Source organism: Schistocerca gregaria, chromosome 1 (genome assembly GCF_023897955.1).
Source record: "Schistocerca gregaria isolate iqSchGreg1 chromosome 1, iqSchGreg1.2, whole genome shotgun sequence".
Taxonomy (NCBI): Eukaryota; Metazoa; Arthropoda; class Insecta; order Orthoptera; family Acrididae; genus Schistocerca; species Schistocerca gregaria.
In genome coordinates, this window is record NC_064920.1 from 216500524 (window position 1) to 216527810 (window position 27287).

Sequence of the window (27287 nt, forward strand, 5' to 3'; positions counted from 1 at the left end):
TATCTTGACCCTTTGTACTTGGTTACGCCAATTATTGTCCTGAGAGGCTCTCGACTGAAATTCTCTTTGCCTTAGCATGTTATTTGGCATACGTGTGCTACTTTGCTGGCTGAATTCTGCTGTTTATAGGTTATTCGGTTGCCTGTTATTGTTTGGCATTTGCCAAGTGATCGGCTGATTATTGCCAGAAGCTTGTATCTGTACGTATTGTATAGGCTGGCCATAAATTACTTACTCAGTGTAATGGTTTTTGCTAAATTTTTGCCAATTTCTTTTATATCCACCATTGTATTTATGGCTTTCTCCATTGCCATTGTGGTTACTGTTACCATTGCCATAGGTCTGTGTTGGGTAAGGTTGCCCTCCGTGTTGTGCTATGAATCCACTATTTACTTGTTGGTCTGTAAATCTCTGTGTTGTTATTGGCGTATTAACTAACTGCTCTTGTACTGGTCTCTTTTCATATATTAAATCTATTGAGTCCAGTACAGACAGAAAGTGTTCCGTGTCATGTTCCTGGATGGTAATAAGTTTTTACCTAGTGCGGGCAGTAAGATGGCTTTTAAAATTTTCAGCACATCTACTTGAGATACCAGGTTCATCCAGTATCTGGTTTTATTCAAATATTTTTCAAAATAGTCCCTTAAGGTTCCATACTTGCTATTGAATGGGGCTAGGTTAAATACTTCACATCTGAACCTCTCTTGAATGGCCTCAGACCAATACTTATCCAGAAATGCCCTCTCAAGCTGTTCATAGTTGTGGCAATGCATGTCCATAGCCCATAGAAGAACATCACCCTGTCTGTATCCAATAACCAATCTAATTTTCTGGGCTTTGGTCCAAGTACAAGGTAAATCACGACCACAGGGTGTGTTCTTTTCGCTTCAGAAGTAAATACCGGGAATTGTCAAAGTTTAAGTAATCCCTCCTCAGTGAGTAATGTCGAAAAACATGCTGCGCTGTCAGTGAAAGATGTGTTTATATTCGCTTGCGGAGCACTGAATGGCAACTGCACTTGCTAGACGGGCAAGTGTTGTTGCATAATGCAACCTTCAGTATTTTCCTTTGATGGGCTAACCCCGTATTGTGGGTAACCAGTGAAGGTATCTAACTCCTTCAAGAGCATAGGTTTGTTTTCTGTCATATATTTTTTGGAATGTCAGTAGTTTTAGCAACACTACCTCACAACCTTTCCTCTCTTTCCTTTAAACCTGAGTCTATTTTAGCTAGAAGTTGGCTTTACTTCTCTTTTAGAGTTTCTTCTATAGTATCCACATAAATTTCGCATTCTGACAATATCTTTTCAGCAAGGGTACTGCCCTTATCCAGCATCCGTGCTTCAGATTTTTCAGTTATTTCCTTAACATCTGTACATAACTTATCTCTCTGTTTTCTGCAAATTCTGATTCTAAACTTAAATGATCTACTCTTAGACTCAACTTGTGTATTTCTGTAGATAGGTTTTTGCATACGTCTTGCAGCTCACTGTCTGTGTTCATCACATTTTTTACTGGTGCATTCACTTGGGATTGCATCGCCTGGATTTGAGAATATCCTTCACTAAGGTTTTGCGACTCACCTGCAAGTTGTTCCTGTTTACAATCTATGGATGTTACCTTTTCCGTTAACGTATTTATGTTGCGAGACATGTCGGTAATTATTTCTTGTTTTAGCTGTTTACCAAGCGCTGTGAACTTACTGGATAGTTTGTCAGGTAACTCAGTGTGTATAGTTTTCCTCACTTCACTGAACTGTATCCTAATAATATTCTTGAAATCATTAAACGCCTTGTTTTGCTATACAGTAGTTTGGCTCACCTCACTGAACTGTTGTGTTACACTCTTTAGCTATTGTGTTACACTTTCTTGAAATTCCTGTTGCTTTGTAAGCTGTTGTGTTAATCAGTTGCATGACTTGTGTCACTAATATTTACATTGCTTTTTTGAACTGTTTCCTGCTCTTGTGTTCTCGACATAGTGAGCAAATAGTCAGAGGAACTTTCGCTGTTGCGCACTTCACTTTCACTATTTGGAAAAATGGTTCCCAGTGAGAACTGAGAAATTGTCTCATTGAGTGTCATAAAAGTGACATCATGATTAGTTGTATCACCAGTGTCATCATTTTTTAACAATGGGTTGCCAACCTGGTTGTTGTGGTATTCATCAGCCAGTTCACGAGTTGGTGTGTTCCTTTCAACTGTTGCCAAGTGCGGATTTCCGACGTCTTGGCACATTGCATTTTGTAATGAGTTTTCAACAATGGCCATTTCCTGTGACTCCAATGTGAACAGTGTTTAACAAAATTATGAAAAAAAGGAAAAAATATTTCAAAACCAGAATTTCGTTTGTATCGGTATCTTTCAATTAAAGCAGTTTTTTGTGCATTTTCATTAATGAACCTAAGTATTCTCTGATGCAGTCCTACTGATAAAGTCTTACAGAAGAATTATTTTGCAACTTAAGGGTTACTTTATGCAGATTTTTGTCTTTTATAGAGAAATGCACTTTCTGTAAAGGATATTAATTGGAAGGAAAAAGAGTTTCTTTACAGCGAGAAAGAAGGCGCCAAGCATGGCCATATAAGCTTACAGTGTAGCAGCTTCCTCCCTTTACCACTGAAATCAGCATTCCTGGAGCGTCTTGTTTGTAGGCAGTATTTAAACTCACTTTGCTTCTTCAAGTTGTTAATATTTCTAATCTCACGGACATGTAACAAATGCAACCAAGGCCTCATTAGTTTCTTGTAATGGTCAAATTTGCTGCTTAAATAATTAAAAGGGAAATACTTAAAGAATGATTAAAAAGAGATTGGCAAGTACTCGTATTTTGGGAGAACCTTAACTGACACTAATATATACAGACCTTCAGGATTACATACATATATGCAGCAGCTAACATTCATAAATTTGAGTACATCCGTTTTGTTGCCACTATTATGCTTGGAGACTGGTATGACAATACTGGCTACTGATCGCCTCTCCTCTGCTCGTGCGAATTCTTCTTGTTATCTTTGAACCTTTTGATGTAGGATTCTCGGCATGTTATGGGTATTGTCAGCGTGATTGAATGACTAAACTTTGCTATCTTTATAAGTGTGTTTAATATGTTGTAACGCACACTTAGAATACACACTTCTGAACAATACCAGTACAGTAGAACTTGTCACACATTCACTCGCTACCACTTTTAGAATCAGACAGATGAATCTATAAAACTGTATAGTATCTCTATATTTCTCGTTTTTGTTATAAAAGTATCTCACACAGAAAAGAGTATATACCATTTTCAGTTGTTAAATGACTTCTAAAACTGAACTGTACATTTGATAGCAAATTCTGTGCTATAAAATGTTTAATTATCCTTACATACACAGCCTTTTCAATAACTTTAGCCAACACTGATGCATAGAGATAGGTCTAAAATTGTCTACATTATCCCTTTCTCCCTTCTTATAAAGTGACTATACTACTGAGTACTTCAATTGTTCTGTAAACTGACCATTCCTAAAGGAAAAATTACAAATATGGCTAACAACAGTGCTAACTTGTGCAGCACAGTACTTTAATATTCTACTAGGTGCTCCATCATATCCATGAGAGTCCTTAGTCTTCAGTAATTTAATTATTGACTCAGTCCCCAGCTTAAGTGTATCACAGAGGTGTATTTCAGACATCAATCTCGGAAAGGCATATGCCAAGAATGTGATGTGTTTCCCTGTAGAAACTAAATTCTTATTTAATTCACCAGCAATGCTCAGAATATGATTGTTAAATACTGTTCATATACCTGATTTATCAGTAACAGAAATTTTTTTACTATGAACTGACTTTATATGGTCAACCTTGTGCTGCTGACCAGACACTTCCCTCACAACTGACCATATGGTTTTAATTTTATCCTGTGAATTAGCTATTCTCTTTGCATACCACATAATCTTTGACTTCCTAATACCATTTTTAAGCACATTACAGTACTGTTTGTAATGGGCTACTGTAGCTTGATTGTGACCACTTCTAACATATTGATATAATTCCCACTTTATCCTACGTGATATCCTTATCCGACTAGTCAGCCACCCAGGCTGCCTTTTCTACTAGTACCCCGTTCAGAGTGATCTAATGGAAAGCAAATCTCAAAGATTAAGATGTGTTAAGGAGAACATTATATTTGTCATCTATGTTATCGGCACTATTAACATCCTGCCATTCTTTTTCCTTGATGAGCTTTGAAAACTGTTTATTGCTGTTGGATTAACTTTCCTACATAGTTTGTAATTATATGTGACATTTGTTTGAGTACAAAAGCGTTTTAGTGTTAAAATTTGAGCATCATGGTCTGTGAGGCCATTCACCCTTTTACTAACAGAATGCCCATCCAGCTATGAAGAGTGCATAAAAATATTGTCTGTTACTGTGCTACTGTTCCCCTGCACCCTAGTTGGAAAAAACTCAGTCTGCATCAGATCATATGAATTTAGGAGATCTATCAACATCCTTTTTCTTGCATATATCTGTGGATGGATATGTGTGTGTGTGCGAGTGTATACCTGTCCTTTTTTCCCCCTAAGGTAAGTCTTTCCACTCCCGGGATTGGGATGACTCCTTACCCTCTCCCTTAAAATCCACATCCTTTCATCTTTCCCTCTCCTTCCCTCTTTCCTGACAAAGCAACCATGAGTTGTGAAAGCTCGAAATTTCGTGTGTGTGCTTTTTTATTGTGCCTATCTACCAGCGCTTTCCCGCTTGGTAAGTCATGGAATCTTTGTTTTTAATATATTTTTCCCAGGTGGAATGTTTCTTTATATATATATATATATATATATATATATATATATATATATATATATATATATATATATTAAAAACAAAGATTCCAAGACTTACCAAGCGGGAAAGCGCCGGCAGACAGGCACATGAACAAAACACACAAACACACACACAGAATTACGAGCTTTCGCAACTGGCAGTTGCTTCGTCAGGAAAGAGGGAGGGAGAGGGAAAAATGAAAGGATGTGGGTTTTAAGGGAGAGGGTAAGGAGTCATTCCAATCCCGGGAGCGGAAAGACTTCCCTTAGGGGAAAAAAAAGGACAGGTGTACACTCGCACACACACACACACATATCCATCCGCACATACACAGACACAAGCAGACATATATATATATATATATATATATATATATATATATATATATATATATATATATAGAGAGAGAGAGAGAGAGAGAGAGAGAGAGAGAGAGAGAAAGAAACTTCCACATAAGACTTACCAAGCGGGAAAGCGCTGGTAGACAGGCACAATAAATAAAACACACAAACACACACACAGAATTTCTAGCTTTCACAACCGACGGTTGCTTCTTCAGGAAAGAGGGAAGGAGAGGGAAAGACAAAAGGATGTGGGTTTTAAGGGAGAGGGTAAGGAGTCATTCCAATCCCAGGAGCGGAAAGACTTACCTTAGGGGGAAAAAAGGACAGGTGTACACTTGCACACACACACATATACATCCGCACATACACAGACACAAGCAGACATTTGTAAAGGCAAAGAGTTTGGGCAGAGATGTCAGTCGAGTCGGAAGTACAGAGGCAAAGAAGTTGTTGAAAGACAGGTGAGGTATGAGCAGCGGCAACTTGAAATTAGAGGAGGTTGAGGCCTGGCGGATATCGAGAAGAGACGATATACTGAAGGGCAAGTTCTCACCTCCGGAGTTCGGATAGGTTGGTGTTGATGGGAAGTATCCAGATAACTCGGACGGTGTAACACTGTGCCAAGATGTGCTGCCCGTGCACCAAGGCATGTTTAGCCACAGGGTGATCCTCATTACCAACAAACACTGTCTGCCTGTGTCCATTCATGCGAATGGACAGTTTGTTGCTGGTCATTCCCACATAGAAAGTGTCACAGTGTAGGCAGGTCAATTGGTAAATCACGTGGGTGCTTTCACACGTGGCTCTGCCTTTGATCGTGTACACCTTCCACGTTACAGGACTGGAGTAGGTGGTGGTGGGAGGGTGCATAGTACAGGTTTTACACCGGGGGTGGTTACAAGGGTAGGAGCCAGAGGGTAGGGAAGGTGGTTTGGGGATTTCATAGGGATGAACCAAGAGGTTACGAAGGTTAGGTGGACAGCGGAAAGACACTCTTGGTGGAGTGGGGAGGATTTCATGAAGGATGGATCTCATTTTGGGGCAGGATTTTAGGAACTCATATCCCTGCTGGAGAGCCACATTCAGAGTCTGATCCAGTCCTGGGAAGTATCCTGTCACAAGTGGGGCACTTTTAGGGTTCTTCTGGGAGAGGTTCTGGGTTTGAGGCGATGAGGAAGTGGCTCTGGTTATTTGCTTCTGTACCAGGTCGGGAGGGTAGTTGCGGGATGCGAAAGCTGTTTTCGTGTTGTTGGTGTAATGGTTCAGGGATTCTGGACTGGAGCAGATTCATTTGCCATGATGGCCTAGGCTGTAGGGAAGGGACCGTTTGATATGGAATGGGTGGGAGCTGTCATAATGGAGGTACTGTTGCTTGTTGGTGGGTTTGATGTGGACAGATGTGTGAAGCTGGCCATTGGACAGATGGAGGTCAACGTCAAGGAAAGTGGCATGGGATTTGGAGTAGGACCAGGTGAATCTGATGGAACCAAAGGAGTTGAGGTTGGAGAGGAAATTCAGGAATTGTTCTTCACTGTGAGTCCAGATCATGAAGAGGTCGTCAATAACTCTGTACCAAACTTTGGGCTGGCAGGCTTGGGTAACCAAGAAGGCTTCCTCTAAGTCACCTTACGATCATCATCATAATTTGACTGATTCAACTGTGGTTTCCTGCTGATACATTGTATACTCTATTAACTAAAAGAATTTTTTTTGTTTTGTTTTTTGCTTGTTTCAGAAAACCTTACTATTTATGTGTTCAATGCCCATTTTTACAAAAATAATAGAGTTTTGTGAAACAAGGCCAAAAAGTTTTTGTTTAGTTAATACAGAATTATTTGGTTAGAATCTTGAATATTCATATTTAATAATGAAATATTATAACTATACGATGAACTGGAATATAAAAGTTGCTCTTGCTAATATTTACCATCATGAGTCTTCCAGAAAAAGGATTTAAAAATCTGATAGTATGAGACTGTTCCACTTACTTTAACTGTTTTTGATGGTGTGTGGCCAGCTATGTTCCTCACTTGTATATATTGATGAAATTGTCTAAATAATTTCACTGATGAACTGGAAAAAGTTGCTATTGAACTGTTGTTGGGCATGAGTCTTTTTTATCACTTCACAGGTCTCTTATTTCATCTTCTCCTGTTTTGTTTATCATCACTTGTTATCTTTATTAAACCCTGGTGTTGAAGTATTTGATGATAGAAATAATAAAACAACCATTAAACTTCTTCAGGCTTCTTGGCTATTGGGAATCTTCTTCAAGAGTAGCATGAATTGGTAGCATACATACAGGCACTAGAGAGCTGATTCAAAATAATCATTAATTTAAGATGAAACATTTCTGTGACTGGATAGAGATGATACCATCAGCTATTGTACAGCATTTGTATTGAGAAGTGGTTGTTGGCAAGCACCAGCAGCAGTTGTGCTGAGACAGTGACAGTGGTCTTAAGGCATTCCAAAAGTGTAGTGGTATGTGAAACATTAAAAGAACAGAATCATGTCACACATTAATGATACACTTGTATTTGGACACACACATGCTACAAACATCAGGACATATGGAAGGGGGCACCTGAATATGCCAGAAGAACAGTGCTTAGTTCACATGTACTCTTTTTGAGCTTAACCATCTCTTGTCATCAGGTCACAAGCAGAAGTTTTCCAGAATAAGATAACTGTAGGTAGTAATTCTCAAAATAAACACATTTAAAAATAGGGAGCTTTATGACTAAGGTGTCTGCACTGTTAGGTTCTGTACCTAATGTCTCATTCTTTTGTGGTTGCCAGTGGCCGATCTTAATTGGCTTGCACACACTGATTTTCAAAGTACTGTACAGGTCTCATTGAGAGGTAAATAAAATTGAACTTTTAGTAATATGCACCACTAATTCATGCAGGGGTTGTCAGTATTTGCCAAGATGACAAAAAGTGATTCCCAAATCTTGGTGTCTGTGGGTAGTTTCAATTCTGTCTGCTGGTGGCTAGTGTCCAATAATCAAAGTCCTAGGAAAGTTAAAAATCGAATGCACAATGTGGCTGTAGGTAGGTGCTGTAGCTGGCTCACAAGACATGTTCAAACTGTTGAGATGTAGCTCCCATGACATCTGTAGAGGTGATAGACAGAACATAGTCAGTATAGTATTTTTTTATAATAACAACAGCTCATGTGTTTTATTTAAGGATCATCACTAACTGATTGGGAATGTGATTTATCACATTACCTTTATTGTCCTGTCACATAGCGGCAACACCCAGTCACTGCTGCAGAATGCTGTTTTGTGATTTGCTGTTACCATAATTACATATCCTAAAACTAAATTTCCCACTGCTCTAACATGAGATAACTTTATCCGTTGGGAAAATAAAAATATACTTCAAACAAATAAAAATGTACATCAAGCTACAATTTGATCAAAAAGAAAATGGATACATTATTTCCTGTTGACACACAATATCACAATCATCACAAAAACAAACTGAAAAAATCTTCCAAAAAATCTGATGGCTCTTTGGAGAGATATCACATGAATGGTAGCAAAAAATTGCACAAGACTTTATTTGGTGTGTTTTTCTCATTCCATTCAACAACCTACTAGAAAGATCTTTTCCTTAACGACATTCACTAAAAGTTATATGTGTATGGTTGTGTAATATGTGTGTGTCAAAAATATTCAAATGTATAAAATTATAACAGTTTTTGTGAAAGAAGTATTCAGAGTAAAATTTTTCCTTTCAGCAACAGATATTTGAAATGCTTACTGTTAAATTGAAAATGGAATCAATTTTCCTGTCTGGTGAGAGCCTTGGAATGAAGTGGCACTCAGAACCAGGTTTCGTCGACAACATTCAAAATGTTGTAACTGAATATAGAAATGCTAGAAAGCTTAAGGTACGCTTTTATGTATCATTTTATTTCTGATTTTAATGATCAGTGTGGTGACGTTCACACAGAATTTTTAGCATAATGCTTCTTTATTGTCAAATAGCAAACTAACTCATAGAGAGAGAATATATCATTTGTTTACACTGTGACAGGGGTACTGTACTAGAGTAATAAATGTACTAGTCACATTCTACAGAAACCATTATTCAAAAAGGATGTATCACTGTTGTTTTGTTTCAGATCTATTGTTTTCTAATTTTTGTGGCATTATTTAAAAATTATTTTAAATAAGAACAGAAAATTATGTTGCCTTCAGCGAGATCAGATTCTTTGTGTATAGTTGCATCTTTGGTACTGCTTGCACTGACACACAAGGCACCAGATGATACATTTGACTTTAAACAACTTTTTCCATAAATGTTATAAAAATCACATATTTTTACAAAATACTAAATTTCCTAGTTACAGAATTGCGTTGATAACAACACTTACTTTGTATGCTCTTTAGATAGACATGCATGAATCACCTTTGATACCAATCAGTCAAAGTTGATATGTATCACATAGAACTTAAGTGATTCTAATGTGATGCATAAAGTGCCTAACCAACCAATCTCTTACAGAAATATTAAAGATGCTGTCTTTTTTTATTTTTTTATTGCTACTCTGAATTTCTGCTTTATATCACCACCAGATAGACTCCATCTCAATCCTGTGCCTCTAGTAGAAACAAGATCTCTAATCTCGATCATGAACTCAGCGCATGTGTGAACCATAGGTCCTGTAGGTGGTGTAGGTGTCTGTAATTGTTGTCACAAATCATTCCAAATGTACTAAAAGAATGAAGTATTGGCAGTCTGTGTGAAATGTATTTTATTCATCTCATAATGTGCACAATTTCAAAACATATTCTGATGTACAGGAGACATGTCAAGGATACACTTTGCTTATTTAAAATTTTGTCACACTTACAATAATACTTTGTGGAGAGTTTACTTACTTGAAATTTGTCAAACTTACAGTATTGACGTCTGCTGCAACTATCACAAAAATTTATTCCAATTTATGGATCCTTCATGAAATCTTCCACAGAGTAGTTGCATCATTCAATTAGAAAATTGCTTTTTAAAATATATATCTTCATATTCATTATGTCACACTTTTGATTGTGTTGTGAATTTTCATGGCTATATACTGAGAAATCTGAGCATACAGTTTTAAGCAATGAGAGGCGAGCATACAGTTCTCTTGTGTCGTATGAGTTTTCAAAATTTTAATTTATAGATCAGTTCTGCTGCCTAGGAAAAGAACCACCTCAGAAATGTATAAAGAGGGGACAGTTAATATTTTTAGGTCCTTAAATAATGGTCGACATGAAGTCCTCAGCTGTGCAGGGCACATGTTGCTAATGATTCTTTTTTGCAACTTTAAAATTCATGTAACATTTCCCGAGTTAACCCAAAAAATTATGCCATATCAAATAACTGATTCAAAGTAGCTATAATATACTATTTTAATGGTAGCCATATCATTGGCATAGGCTAAAATTCTCATTTCAAATGCAGGGCTGTTTAATTTATTTGCTAGATATTCTGTATGAGAATTCCTACTAAAAGTTCTGTCTAAGTTTATTGCCAGGAACCTGACTGAGTCAAGTTCTTCCATCTTTTGATTGTTGTGAGTGACACAAATTTCTTCAGTTTTTGAGTGTTTGGTTTTTAATACTCATCATGTGGGTTTTTGAAATGTTTGGCCTTAAGCCATTTTGACTGAACCATGTCTCCAGGTTACTTAACATATTCATGACACTCTGTGGTAGAAAGTCAGAATTTTCATTTTCAATTAGGACAGAAATATCATCTGCAAATAAAGTTAAATGAGTATTTATATTGAGAGACAAGTCATTTACATAGAACTGGAATAAAAAGGGTCCAAGGATGAAGCCTTGAGGAACACCTTCTGACACAATTTTCCACTCAGAGAGGTGATCTGCTCCATTTGATGTGATTACTACCCTTTGTTTCTTCTCCAAGAGATATTATTCAAACCATTTCAGAGCAATATCCCTTATTCCACACCTGCTGAGTTTGAAAAGGATCACGGCATGGCTTACAGAGGCGAATGCTTTTGTAAGATCACAGAATATTCCTGCAGCCTTAGTATTCCTATCTAGTGATGAAGTAATTTTTTTCAGTAAACTCATTTATCGCATCTACTTTGTTTTTGCCTTGTTGGAAGCCAAATTGGTTACGTTTATTTATTTATTTATTTCATGTTCTGTAGACCCATTAGCAATAAATCGCTTGGGTGTAGAACATGTCATTTACATAGATTTGTTTACATTTGTTTATAGTAATAGTTTGTACAATGAATAATGTATTACATAGAAAAAATGTTTACAAGAATTGTTTTTTGTAAAAAGTTACAAATTACATTGAACATACTTACAATAGATCAAAATCAATTCACATATCTTCATGCATAAATTCGTCCAGTGAGTAAATGATTTTACTTAGAAGATAATGTTTAAGTTGATCTTTAAAAGTAGATGGATCAGTAACTGACATTTTTATTGCCTGAGGGAAAGCATTAAATATTTTTATGCAAGAGTAGTGTACTCCTTTTTGCACCTTACTTAGAATCTTTTGTTCAAGATGTAGATCATTTTTTACCCTAGTGTCATAGTTATGATTTTTAACATTTTTTAGTTAAGATACATGCTGTTCATTTCAAAAGGGGAATGGTTTTTACACAAGAAACACATGAGAAAGAAAATGTACTGAGATACTATTGTGAGTATTCTCACCTCTTGGAAGAGTTTCCTCCAGGAATATCTGTAATTGATGTCATACAGAATACTAATGACTCTTTTCTGGGCTATGAGGATTTTGTTTGCTTTTGGTTGGTTTCCCCAGAATATAATTCCGTAGGTCATCAGGGCATGAAAATAACCAAAATTGGCAGCTTTCAAAGTATTTAAGTCACTAAAGGAAGCAATCACATAAATAGTGTAAATTGCTGAGCTTAGTTTTCTTATATAGGTAAGGAATGTGTAAGGACCAGTTTAGATTGCTCTTAACAAGTAGACCCAGGAACTTTGTTAACTCCACTCTTGGTAAATTCCCATCATTGTATTTAACAGTAATCTCACCTTCAATATTTTGGCTTGTATGGAATTGAATCAATTGAGTTTTTTAAAAATTTAGTGATAACCCATTAGAGATAAACCAGTTAAAGGTCTCCTGAAAAATTGCATTTACAGTGATCTCAAGATTAGTATTTGTTGAATTGTCTACCATAATCATTGTGTCATTGGCAAATAAAGTAAATTTTATGTTAGCCCTTGTACATATTGGAAGGTCATTTATGAAAATAAGGAAAAGTAGAGGACCCAGAATAGAGCCCTGTGGGACTCCACAGTTTATTGTGCCCAAAGAAGAGGACACTGGTTCCTCATTAGTGTTGTTAACCATGACTTTCTGTTTCCAGTCTTTTAAATAGGAGGCAAGCTACATTCCTGCTTCTCCAGTTAACCCATAAAATTCTGCCTTTCTCAGAAAAATCTCGTGATTCATGCAATCAAACACCTTAGAAAGGTCACAAAAAATTCCACTTGGAGACATTTTATTACTGATTGATTCAAGAATTGTGTTGGTGAAAGAATATATTGCATCTTCTGTTGAGATGTTTTCCTAGAAACCGAATTGTATTTACTAAGATGTTCAAGAATCCTTCTGTGTACAAGTTTCTCGAAAATCTTGGAGTAACAAGTTAATAATTGGTTTCTGTCACCCTTCTTCTATAATGGTTTCACCACTGCATATTTAAGTCTGTGAGGGACAACTCCTAGTCTCAGTGATTCATTAAAGATGTGGCACAGCTCTTCACAAATGAAAATGTGTGTGTGTTTCAACACTTTGACGGAAATACCATCAATACCAGTTGAGTTTTTGTTTTTCATGGTCGTTATTATCTTCTTAATTTCCTCAACAGTGTCAGGAGGCATGCTAATTTGGGGCGTTGCACTAAGTCCTCTTCTTTGTAAAACATTCAGAGCAACATTTTTGCAACATTTTCACCTTTATCAATGATATTCCCATTATGACTAAGTTCAGTATTTTCTGCATTGTTTGAGTAACTACCAGTTTCTCTTTTAATAATACCCCAGATGGTTTTTATTTTGTTCCCAGCATTACCTATTTCTGCTTTGATGAACACACTTTTTGCCTTCATTAGAACTTCATTTAAGATCCTGCAGTACCTTTTATAATGAGCTCTTATTTCATGATCATTTGTATTTCTGAGAGAAAGATAAATCAGTCTTTTAGTCCTATATGATGTTTTTATTCCATTTATGAGCCACTGTTTGCTGGTATGGCTCTGGTACTTGTTCTTTGCAGTTCTTTGAGGGAAGACAGCTTCAAAGTGGCACATAAATTCATTTATAAATAGGTTAAATTTGTCATTTACTTTCAGTGCTCTATAAATTGGACTCCAGTAAATGAGTTGAAGGTCATGAGATTTTCATTATTAATTACGCTAAATGACCTTTTACAGACTTTGTCCTTCTTGTGTGGGCATATATCACTAATAGTTAGCAATTGGCCATCATGGTCTGAAAGACCATTTAGGTCTTGTTTTACTGTTACATTGGTGTTTCTATTCTTATCAATGAAAATATTATCTATAAGACTGGAACAGTAGTTATCCCATACCAGCCAACAGAGTTTTTGTCTTTTAAGGAGTGTATGACATTTGTATGTTGAATTTTTTGAGATATTCACTGGTACTACCTTTTATCCCAAAAATATATACTTTCTGCTCAAAATTTGCTATATATAAATCAGATTTTGCTAAATTTATGAAGTACTCATTGAACCACTCAGATATTTGAAATGGATCTACAACCAATTTTTCCTTAAGTTTGATTTCTGAAATGTCTTTTTTATGATTTCGGACAGCTAATTCAGACTTAACTACATACCATACTGCCCTTGTTTTGTTTTTCTGCCATAGAATGAATTTGTTATTTGCCATTTGTTTTGAAACTTTCACAACTTTTTCAAAAATAGTTTTAGAGTTGCTGACATATTTTACAAAATCAGGATCTTTGTTGTAGTTCAGTTGATTGTGTAGCTTCCTTTTCCTCTCACGCTACCCTAATTATTTCAAATTTATAAAGTTGTCCAAATTTGTCAAGAGTTGGTTTGAGTGGATGCACTTCTTATTAGAAATATGTAAGCCTTTTAGAGGCTACATGTTTCATTCATGGCATCTTTGCGACTGATAAATGTTATTTTGTAATCCCATTATTGTTGGGGTCACTCTTCTCAAATATATAGGGCAGCATGATTTCATCATCTTTGGAGATGGCACTTATCAGTCAGATGTTGATGAAAAATTTGTCTTGATTCCAAAAGGAACACCTTTTGGGTCTTGGGAAGGGAAGCTGCATGTTGTCATATGCAGTGAAGATCTTTTTGTCTGGAAAGAACTAGAGATATCCATATATTTCACTCTTGAGAAAACTTAGCAGCAACCAGCATTTCACATTTTATTCTTGTAAAATGAATTCTCAAATTTTTCTCAATAATATTTTGCATCATAGTATCGCTGGTGCCAAAGATAAAAAGGAATCTTTTGAGTGACATCCCGTGACACTTTGACATGAAATCTTGTTCATTTGTCTGGTCTTTGACCACCATTGAAATCATTTAGAATTTGTATTTCCTCCTTGTCAGATTACAGGAATAAATTTGGAAGTTGCTGATAACTTTAGATCCATCTGGTAAACTAATTTCAAACAGTTGAGGACCATCATGCTCTGAAATAAATTCAAATGTTGCTTGTGCAGAACATGAATGAACTAAGTGGTAAACTATCTATTAGGTCTTTTATTCAGACTTACTGGGGTGTTTTCTCTGCCAGACATACTGTGCTGTCTAGGAACAGCACCTTAACTCTTAAATCATATTTTGGTTCCTAAAATATTATCCATATCCTACTAGAAAGTGGGAACTGAAATGTCCTAGAGTTTAATTGAAGCAAGTATTAATTGTAGCGTATTGCTACATAATGCAGATGCACCATCAAAAATATATTTAAATTAATTATATTAACAGAAATTGTCTCTTATTATTTTGCAGCCTCTTAAATTGGTTATTCTTGGCCCTCCAGCATCTGGAAAGACGACTGTTGCAAAACAAATTGCTGCAAACTATGAACTTCATTATCTTCAAAGTCAGGAGGTCATCCAGTTTGCTATCGACAAAATGGTATGTATTGCTTAATCAAAATAAGATTTGATAAATGGAGAACAGGCAGCCCAGTAATTTATAATGTACATGTAGAATAGAATAGAACATAAAGTACAATATTTTATTTGCCTTGCAGTGTTATTCATATAGTTTCATATATTCATTTTAACAAATGATATAATACTAGAAATGTGAACAGATGGCAGTGTCATAATGCCAAGTTTCTTGAAATGTTGCCTGCATGATCCATTACATCTCACCTGCTGCAGGGTGAATTCCCCAGAATATGGTCCCATACTGTAGTCATTTTGAAAGTAAGACTAATATACTTGTGTCAGGACTAATTTGGTGACTGATTTGCTGAGGAGCCATAGAACATAACAAACAGTTGGCAGCTTATTTGATATATGACCTGAGTGTTCCATTTAAGAAATAAGTGGTTTAATCCTTTGATCGTGGTCAGCTTTGTCTATGCTTGTTACCAAAATACTTGTGTCACCTGCAAATAGTGTAGTATGCTCTGAAATAAGATTCATGTTTATGTCATCAATATATAGCAGAAACAGTATGGGTCCGAGGATTGAGCCTTGTGGTACACCATATCTAACCGTCATTTTCTCAGAGGAGAGCACAGTATGCTGATGAACATTAGTGTTCTGTTTTCCTAATTTCATTTCAACTTTTTGCACTCTGTTTGACAGACAAGATTCTAACCACTGCTTTGCAGTTCCTCTCACACCTTTATTAGCTAACTTTCTCAGGAGTAGGTGTGATCGATAACATCAAAAGCTTTAGACAAATCTAAAAAACTACCAGTAGTAATTTCTAACAATGGAAAATCCAGGATGGAATGTAACAATACAAGAGAAGGAAAGTTCCTTCTCACCATATAGTGGACATGCTGAGCTGCGATAGGCACAATAAAAAGATTCACACAATCATAGCTTTCGGGCATTAAGGCCTTTATCAGCAGCAGACACACATACACACACGCACACACACACTCATGCAAGCGCAACTTCCACACACATATGCAGTCTCAGAGAGCTGAAACTACACTGCGAGCAGGAACACCAGAGAATGATGGGACTGGCAACTGGGTGATGGTAAAGAGGAGGCTGGGGCAGGGAGGAGGAGGGAGGGATAGTATGGTGGGACTGGTGGACAGTGAAGTGTTGCAGTTTAGATGGAGGGTAGGAGAGAAGGTGCGGAGGGGGGAGGGGGTAAATAGCGGAAAGGAGAGAAATAAAAATAAAAGAAATTAAAGGACTGGGTGTGGCATGAAATGACGGCTGTGTAGTGCTGGAATGGGGACAGGGAGGGGGCTCGATGGGTGAGGACAATGACTAACGAAGGTTGAGGCTAGGAGGGTACGGGAATGTTGGCTGTATTGTAGAGAAAGTTTCCACCTGTGCAATTCAGAAAAGCTGGTGTTGGTGGGAAGGATCTATATGGCAGAGGCTCTGAAGCAGTCATTGAGACAAGAGGTATCATGTTTGGCAGTGTGTTCAGCCACAGGGTGGTCAACTTGTTTTTTCACCACAGTTTGTCGGTGGCCACTCATGGGGACAGACAGCTTGTTGGTTGTCATGCCTGCATAGAATGCACCACAGTGGTTGCAGCTTAGCTTGTAGACCACTTATCACATGACTGGTTTCACAGGTAGCCCTGCCTCTGATGTGATAAGTAATGTTAGTGAGCGGACTGGAGTAGGTGGTGGTAGGAGGATGTATGGGACAGATCTTGCATCTACGGGTATGAGCCATGAGGTAAGGGATTGGGACCAGGGGTTGTGTAAGTTCAGTGGACGGCAGAATACCAAAGTAGGAGGGGGGTCGGGGGGTGCGAAGGTTAGTGGGTAGTATATTTCTCCTTTCAGGGCATGAAAAATGGTAGTCAAAACCCTGGCGGAGAATGTAATTCAGTTGTTCCAGTCCCAGATGGTATTGAGTTATGAGGGGAATGCTCCTCTGTGGCCGGACTGTGGGACTTTGGGAGGTGTTGGGAGACTGGAAAGATAAGACATGGGAGATTTGTTTTTGGGAGGATAATTACAGTCAGTAAAGGCTTCAGTGTAACCCTCGGTATATTTAGAGAGGGACTGCTCGTCTCTGGAGATGCAACGACCATGGGTGGCTAGGCTGTACGGAAGGGACTTCTTGGTATGAAACGGGTGGCAGCTGTTGAAGTGGAGGTATTGCTGGTGGTTAGTGGGTTTGATATGGACGAAAGTACTGATGTAGCCATCTCTGAGGCAGAGGTTAACATCTAGCAAGGTGGCTTGTTTGGTTCACTAGGACCAGGTGAAGCAAATGGGGGAGAAGTTGTTGAGGTTCTGAAGGAATTTGAATCAGGTGTCCTCACTTTCAATCCAAATAGCAAAGATGTCATCAATGAATCTGAACCAGGTGAGGGGTTTAGGACTCTGGGTTTTTAGGTAGGATTCCTCTAGATTGCCCATGAATAGGTTAGCATAGGATGGTGCCATGCAGGTGCCCATAGCTGTACCGTGGATTTGTTTGTAGGTAATGCCTTCAAAGGAGAAGTAATTGTGGGTGAGGATATAGTTGGTCATGGAGACTAGGAAGGAGGTTGTTGGTTTGGAATCCATAGGGTGTCTGAAAAGGTACTGTTCAATAGCAGTAAGGCCATGGGCATTAGGAATGTTAGTGTACAGGGAGGTAACATCTATAGTGACAAGCACGGCACTGTGTGGTAAAGGGAGAGGAACTGTGGATAGTCGGTTGAGGAAATGGTTGGTAACTTTTATATAGGAGGATAGGTTAAGGGTAATAGGTTGAAGGTGTTGGTCTATGAGAGCAGAGATACTCTCAGTCGGGGCAGAGTAACCAGCCACAATGGGGCGCCCTGGGTTGTTGGGTTTATGGACTTTAGGAAGCATGTAGAAGGTGGGAGTGCAAGGAGTGGTAGGGGTAAGTAGACAGATGGACTCTGGGGAGAGGTTTTGGGATGGGCCTAAGGATTTCAGTAGTGACTGGAGATCCTGCTTGTTTGCTGGAATGGGATCACTGTGGCATGGTTTGTAGGTGGAAGTATCTGACAACTGACAGAGTCCTTCTGCCACATAATTCTTGCTGTGAAAAACTACAGTGGTGGGGCCTTTGTCTGTAGGTAGGATTATAAGATCAGGATGAGTTTTTAGATGGTGGACTGCGGTTCTTTTTGCAGATGTAAGGTTAGTATGCATGTTGAGGGATTTGGGGAATGATGGTGAGGCAACGTTCGAGGATAAGAAATTCTGGAAAGTTAACAGGAGGTGGTTTGGAGGCAGTAGGGGTGGATCACTGTTGGATGGAGGAGTGAACTGAGTTAGGCAAGGTTCAATGTTGGTCTTTGGTTGAGTCTGATTGGTTGGGTTGGTGGCGAAAAAGTTTTTCCACTGTAGGGACCGGGAGAAGGAGAGAAGGTCCTTAACTAGTTCTACAGGGTTGAATTTGGGAGTGGGGCAAAAGGTGAGGCCTTTGGAAAGGACTGATATTTCTGTCCTTACCCACTCAGCCCCCTCCCTGTTCCCATTCCATCACTACAGAGCTGTCATTTCATGGCCACACCCAGTCTTTTAATTTCTTTTATTTTTATTTCTCTCCTTTCCGCTACTTACCCCCTCCCCCTCCGCACCTTCTCTCCTACCCTCCATCTAAACTGCAACACTTCACTGTCCGCCACTCCCACCATACTGTCCCTCCCCATCCCAGCCCCAGCCTCCTCCTTACCCCCACCCAGTCGCCACTCCCATCATGCGATGGTGCTGCTGCTCACAGTGTAGTTTCAGCTCTCTGAGACTGCAGATGTGTGTGCAAGTTGTGCTTGTGTGAGTGTGTGCGTGCGTGTGTACGTGTGTCTACTGCTGATAAAGGTCTTAATAGCCAAACCTATGATTGTGTGAATCTTTTTATTGTGCCTATCACGGCTGAGCATCTTCATTATATGTTGAGTAGCAACTTTCCTTCTCTCGTATTATTACAGTAGTAATTTCTTTATTATCTAATGATTTTAAGGTTGTGTTGAGATATTCGTACATTGTTGTTGTTGTTTTAGCTTTTCTAAATCCATGCTGGTGTTTCAATATTGAAGAGAATCTGTTAATAAAACTTTCTGATCCAGTGTAAAAGAATTTCTCAAATATTTTTGAAAATCTGCTGAGTTGTGCTACTGACCTACGATTAGCTACATCATTTTCTGATCCCTTTTTGTGGAGTGTGATAACTTTAGCAACCTGTAGGAAGTCAGGAAAAAGTCCGTTACTAAAGGATGCATTAATTGTAAGAGTTAGTGATTTTAAAGTGCATTCCCCACAGTTTTTTACAATAAAATCTGGTATGTTGTCACTGCCACTGGAGTATTTATTTTTCAGTCTTTTATAACTAACTGTGAGCACGTCATTGTCTGAGGCTTTGTGGAAAACATCAATGTTTTTATGGCTTCCACATGTGATGGGTGTTGAGCACTGGCTCTGTGACAGGTCTTCTTTGCCAGGTTTCCAGCTATTGTACTGAAATATCATTAAAACCATTCACAATTTTTTTTATGTCAGCTTATCATTTAGATTCAGTTTCAACATTTTTTGTTTATAGCATGGTGCTTGTTGTTAGTTTCATTTTTCACAACTTTTCCAAATGCCTTTCATTTTAGTTTTAGACTCAGTTATTAATTTAACATTGTATAACTTTCTTGATTGCTGAATTACTTTTTTATAGATATTACAGTAAGTTTACAGCATGTTCTAAACTTATCATCAATTTGATGGTGTTCCATGTAGCCCTTTAGGTAGTGCTTTTTTTGGCTAGAGGTTTTTATCCCTTTTGTTACCCATAAATAGTGCATTTGTTTCCAGTTATCCTCAGCTTTAATGGAAATGCAATATTGAAATAGTGAAGAAATATTTTATGAAAGGGATTGAAACATGCTAGTAACATCATTTTCTTTATATGTCTCTAACCAGTTCCCAGTCCTGAGAAGATAATTAAAAAGCCTTATGTTTTCATCATAAAACTGCCTTTGCACTGTTGTTTTTATAGGACATTGCTTTTTGATGTTTAAATTCACTGTTAGCATCTGGGCTTCATGGTCACTGCAACCTTCGTCAATGATCTCAGTTGAGTAGTATTGTGTATCTACATTATAAAGATCAGGTCAAGAGCTGATTTTGGATTTTCAATGATCCTGGTTGAGGTTTCAACAGTTGGGGATAAGTGGAATGGATTAGTAATATTTAGCAATTCATCTTTGCTTTTTACAGGTTTAAGGAAATCAACATTAAAATCTTCACGTATCAGCAAAATTTTATTGAGTGCATAAAGTTGCTTAGTAGTGCTTCAATGGAGTGATTGAAAGTTTGGATATTTCCAGAGGGAGATCTATACACATTCAGCATCAGTATGTCAGAGTCTGTCAAGAGAGTTAAAGAAAATTCAGAATCTTTTTGTAATAGTGTATTATTGTGCTTTGTGAGGCTGTTGCGGTTCACACTTTTTTTTAGCATATGTAGCTATACTACCTCCCTTACTTTCATTTTGACAAGAACAACTAGCTAGATTATATTCTCCAACTGGTGTTATTCAATGTTATCTTTTGTTAGACAATGCTCAGTGACACAGAGAACATTTAATTGTAATTTAGTTTTCAGGGATAGATCTATTTCTTAACAATTTACTAAACATTGACTTCACATTATGGTGTAATATTTTAAGAGGTACTAGTGTCTGTTTTCCGTTGGGGCAGATGGGTTTTTCATGTGATTTAGACTGTAGAAAAAGTTTTGGCACACCACCCACCAAGTTCTTCTCTAATGTAGGTTTATCACATTTACTTTTTGCATCTGTTGTATTTTGGTGGGCTGCCAGCTGGGTCCTGCTGTTGTTCCTGCCCACAGTAAATCCTGATTGTAGGCTGGAGGTCTGCATTGTCATGTGGAAGAATCTTGTCACAGCTTTCAATGACAGTGATCCAGAGTATAGTTGCACATTTCTTATTGTTATATCTTGAATATCTTCAGCTGTGGAAATTGGTTGAACTGGCCTAGATGCTGCTGCTGGCATCACATCCTGCTTTAGTCTTTGATAGTTTTGTTTTTCTGCATCTTTACTGAGCAATGAAGCCATTGTATGGTTCGTTCTTGTAGGTCCTCATTTTTCTTTCATCACTGTCAAGTTGGAGAAGTCCATTATTGGTGTGAATTTTTCTTGTGTTTCCACTTCTATATTGCTAAAATGTCTTCACATTGTATGTTTTTTACCGCTGGTATTTGCAGATTGGTCTCTATTGCTGGCTGTAAATGTCTACACAATTACTCTTTGCCTTCCATTCGTAAGTGAAGTCCACTCTTTGTGTAAACACTTCTGCTGAGAAATGTATTGATGTCCATTATCGTTACACACTCATAATTTTTGCAGTGTTCATTGAGAATTTGTTTTCAGCATAGATTCTGTTGTTCAATTTTTACACACCATATCTGTATGAAATTGTGCACAAGATTACTTTTCTGTGGACTGTCTTTTGAAGAGAATGAATTGGTTCCCATTTGAAATCCTCAAATTTCTTTGTGACATTATTTGCCCCACCTAGAATGATGACACTGTCATTTTTCATATATTCTTACATCTTCATATCTATGTTAAAAACAATGTCCTTTAACTGAGGTTCCATAACAGAAGAATTGTGTTTTGGGTTTTGAAAACTGATCATAATAAGAAATGATCATAATAAGTATTCCAGACATAGATATCTGTTTTTCATACTCTTTATAAATGTTGTTCACCAAAGCTTCAACTACTTTTGCAGTTGATAGGTGGGGCCTGTATCTGAACTGTAGCGCATTTAAAATTTTGTTGCTTTCAAAATAGCTGCATGCACTTTTCTATTATCTTTATTTATTTATGTATTTATTTATTCATTTATATCTTGTTCTGGTGATCCATGTTGTAACGATATCTTGGATACAATTGGGTGCTATTGAAATGGGTCCTTAGTTATTTGGGAAGTTTTTATTGCCTTTTTTTATATACGTAATGTAACTGTAAGCTTAAGACATTCTACAAAAATTTCATCTAGTACTCTCCTAGATAGTGAGAGAAGTGGCAGTTTGATGTCCTTTGCTGTTCACCTATGATGAAATCATTGAGTCCAAAATAGTCTTTTGTTTTGGAATTGCTTACTTTGTATATCGATTTATGAATGTCATTTAAAGTAATTATAGTCCATGAAAACTTCTCACTTGGTTGTTTTGCATGTGTTAGAAGGGCTTCTGCACCTAAGGTAGAATTGTTGAGTGAAATGGTAGTGCTGGAACTGTTTAAAAAATATTCATTAGTGTATCAGTCTATAGAAATACTGTTTTCTTTATTAATATTATTAATTTCCCTTTTAATGACAGTCCAGGCTGTTTTACATTTATTTTTGGAATTTAAAATGTACACATCATTTGCAGTGCTCCTAACACTTTTAATTTTGGATGTGTAGAGTTTTCCCATATTGTAATTTTTCTTGTCCCACTCACTTTCATGAGGGTTGTCTATAAGAAGTAACACTAGTATCCTAAGAGTTTGTTAAATTGTGGAGTGTACCACTTGTTGTTGGTGTGATGCTGCTTATGTCTAATATTAGTATGATATCTTTTGGTTACAATGGGGCATGTCTTTTCTACCATGCCCTTAATCACTGTCAGAAAAATGGAAAAGCATTTATCAATTCTTTTGTTATTATACATTATATGAGACACGCCTATTTCCTTTAACTGCTCTGTCATACTGTTTATATTGGATTCTCCTAGTAGACTATATCTCACATCTCTTCTTCCATTACTGAGAGCTGAATTTTCAATTTGATGCCATAGCCCTGCATGGTTTGATATTCCTAATTATGTAACATCACATACAAAGAATCTCTTTGAATATTACCAATCATGTTATGGAAATTGGATACCACCCCTATTAAATTCCACATAGAGATATATTTCGTAGTAAGTCATATATGTGTACACAGCTTGCGATACAGAACAGAACTAAAACTATCATGGAGGCTCAGCGGAGTAATCAGAGTCCAGCCCACCCCCCACCCCCCCCCACCCCCCCACGCCCCCCCTGCCACCACACCCGGTGGTACTCATGCGAGTCAGCAGGCACAATATCGGGATTTCCTTCTCTGCTGACGTGGAGTGCAGAGGCGTAGTGACTGGCAGCAGGTCCACCTCGTAGTTGGTAAACCAGTGGGGGCATACGATATGTCGACCGGTCCGAGAGCAGACATGTGGAACGGCCAGCAGCATGGTGCAGGCGTGTCCACCCGATGTGCAGATCGAGCCGTCCGATGAGATGAATGCGTGGATTTCTGATGGGTCACACTTATGGGGGAGGGATAGGCTATGCATCACACTGACATTTAACTTCACATTGGATGGCAAGGGTGCAGTGTCTGTTAGGAGCACAAGCACATGGTCATCGAAGGTGATGATCAACATGTCATCTGTACGATGTGGTGTCATGTTGCAGCACAGGTTGAATGTGGGAGAATGAGACTCCGTAGATGGTGAAGTGACAATGAGACCCGCACATGGGATGGATGGCGACGTGCCTGGAAAACTTGCGAAGGGCAGTGAAGAATCATGGGTTGGAGAAAACAGTACTGTGGGATGAGACAAAACATTTTCGGGCTCCATGGCAGAAAAGTAGTCAGGAAGGTCCCACTGAGACGACAGAGGGGTGTCAGACTCCACGAAAGCAGATTTGAGCCTGTACAATCAAATAGATTGAGGATGATCTTTAACCATAATGTTGAACGTTGTGTCACCCCACCAGAGTACTTTAAAGGGGATGAGGTAGGGTGATTGGAGGGGTTGTCTAATGGAATCATCTCTGAGCATAACATGGGAACAAGTGTTGAGTTCGTTTGGCACATAAGTCTCCGGCGGGGAATGGCTGATAGGCGGGTGTAGCCGTGCATGTTTGAAGTGACTGTGCATGTGACTAATGAAATCTGGGGAGGGGGGGGGGAATCCTCAGGTGCTTGAGGCAGGATACATTTCACTGGTAGGACTGGGTTCTCCCCAAAAATGAGTTCAGAGATGGTTCCCTGTAAGTCTGGTTTAAAGGTCAAACGGAGACCGAGTAACTCTCATGGAAGCGCCTCAGACCAGAGGCAGTCGTGGCACCTGAGGGCAGTTTTGAGGGTGCGGTGCCACCGTTCAACTAACCTGTTGCTTTGTGGGTGGTAGGCTGATGTATAAATTTTTTTAATGCCACAGATGTTACATAAAATGGTGAACCGAGCAGATTCAAACTGGCAACCTTGGACAGTGGTGGTGGTGGTAGGGCAACTGAACCTGGCAATCCATGAGGAGACAAAACACTTGGCCACGGTTTAAGTGGTGATGTTGAGTAAAGGAACAGCTTCCATCCAGCGAGACATGGGGTCGATTGTGGAGAGAATATATCTGTAGCCCTCCAGTGGTGGTAGTGGACCAATAAGGTTGATAAATTCATAACGAAATCGTCCTTGTGGAATGTTGAATTTGCCTAGTGGAGGGGTGGTGTGACAGCCAATTTTGTTGCACTGACAGGAGACACAGCTGCGTGCCCAGGTCTGACAGTTCCATTTAATATTTTTCCAAATGAAATGCTGAGATACGAGCCATGTAGTGGCATGGACACCAGGGTGAGCAAGGTTATGCAAGGCGTCAAGGGCTTGCCGGTGCAATCTGGGTGGGAGCAACGGCCACAGGGTGCCAGTAGAAGAAACGTACCACACCTCGTCCAAAATGCCGGGGAACTTTGCTTTGGTAAACACAAAAGATGTTTGAGGATGTGTGAGGAGAGCTTAAGACTCCTTGTTGGAGACCTGGAGAGTGGCCAGGTTGGATAAGTTGATGATGCGTAAAGACAGTATTGATCCACAAGAAAAAATCAGCGGGGATGTTTACTGTGCCTCTGATGTAGCAAATGTCTGTTGTGAATTGAGAGACTAAAACAAAGCAGAGGAAATGCCGAGGGGGTGGATCCTCGGGAGGGTTGCAGAAAGTGTCTGCTAGTAGTTATGTTATCAGGAGAAAGAAAACTGGTGTTCTATGGATTGGAGCGTGGAATGTCAGATCCCTTAATCGGGCAGGTAGATTAGAAAATTTAAAAAGGTAAATGGATAGGTTAAAGTTAGATATAGTGGGAATTAGTGAAGTTCGGTGGCAGGAGGAACAAGATTTTTGGTCAGGTGAATACAGGGTTATAACTACAAAATCAAATATGGATAATTCAGAAGTAGGTTTAATAATGAATAGAAAAATAGGAGTGCGGGTAAGCTACTACAAACAGCATAGTGAACGCATTATTGTGGCCAAGATAGACACAAAGCCCATGCCTACTACAGTAGTACAAGTTTATATGCCAGCTAGCTCTGCAAATGATGAAGAAATTGATGAAATGTATGATGAGATAAAAGAAATTATACAGGTAGTGAAGGGAGACTAAAATTTAATAGTCATGGGTGACTGGAATTTGTCAGTAGAAAAAGGGAGAGAAGGAAACATAGTGGGTGAATATGGATTGGGGGTAAGAAATGAAAGAGGAAGCCGTCTGGTAGAATTTTGCGCAGAGCATAACTTCATCATAGCTAACACTTGGTTTAAGAATCATAAAAGAAGGTAGTATACTTGGAAGAATCCTGGAGATACTAAAAGGTATCAGATAGATTATATAATGGTAAGATAGAGATTTAGGAATCAGGTTTTAAATTGTAGGACGTTTCCAGGGGCAGATGTGGACTCAGACCACAATGTATTGGTTATGAACTGTAGATTAAAACTGAAGAAACTGCAAAAAGGTGGGAATTTAAGGACATGGGATCTGGATAAGCTGAAGGAACCAGAGGTTGTACAGAGTTTCAAGGAGAGCATAAGGGAACAATTGACAGGAATGGGGGAAAGAAACACAGTAGAAGATGAATGGGTAGCTCTGAGGGATGAAGTAGTGAAAACAGCAGAGGATAAAGTAGGTAAAAAGACGAGGGCTGCTAGAAATCCTTCGGTAACAGAAGAAATATTGAATTTAATTGATGAAAGGAGAAAATATAAAAATGCAGTAAATGAAGCAGGCAAAAAGGAATACAAACGCCTCCAAAATGAGATCGACAGGAAGTGCAAAATGGCTAAGCAGGGATGGCTAGAGGACAAATGTAAGGATGTAGAGGCTTATCTCTCTAGGGGTAAGATAGATACTCCCTACAGGAAAATTAAAGAGACCTTTGGAGAAAAGAGAACCACTTGTATGAATATCGAGAGCTCAGATGGAAATCCAGTCCTAACCAAAGAAGGGAAGGCAGAAAGGTGGAAGGAGTATATAGAGGGTTTATACAAGGGCGATGTACTTGAGGACAATATTGTGGAAATGGAAGAGGATGTAGATGAAGACAAAATGGGAGATACGATAATGTGTGAAGAGTTTGACAGAGCACTGAAAGACCTCAGTCGAAACAAGGCCCCCGGAGTAGACAACATCCATTAGAGCTACTGACGGCCTTGGGAGAGCCAGTCCTGACAAAACTCTACAATCTGGTGAGCAAGATGTATGAGACAGGCGAAATACCCTCAGACTTTAAGAAGAATATAATAATTCCAATCCCAAAGAAAGCAGGAGCTGACAGATGTGAAAATTACTGAACTATCGGTTTAATAAGTCACAGCTGCAAAATACTAATGCGAATTCTTTACAGACGAATGGAAAAACTGGTAGATGCGGACCTTGGGGAGGATCAGTTTGGATTCCGTAGAAATATTGGAACACGTGAGGCAATACCGACCTTACGACTTATCTTAGAAGAAAGATTAAGGAAAGGCAAACCTACAGTTCTAGCATCTGTAGACTTGGAGAAAGCTTTTGACAATGTTGACTGGAATACTCTCTTTCAAATTCTGAAGGTGGCAGGAGTAAAATACAGGGAGCGAAAGACTATTTACAATTTATACAGAAACCAGATGG

At 38.5% G+C, this 27287-nt stretch overlaps 1 protein-coding gene across 1 annotated transcript in view; it reads left to right on the forward strand.

Annotated features, from left to right (window-relative positions):
* The window catches only part of LOC126315621 (adenylate kinase 7-like), a 191303-nt gene that overhangs the window by 16723 nt on the left and 147293 nt on the right, over positions 1 to 27287 (forward strand). The window contains exons 4-5 of the mRNA XM_049993842.1: positions 8903 to 9055; positions 15196 to 15324. Of these exons, the coding sequence (XP_049849799.1) occupies positions 8903 to 9055; positions 15196 to 15324 (282 nt within the window). The remainder of the gene's footprint in view (positions 1 to 8902; positions 9056 to 15195; positions 15325 to 27287) is intronic.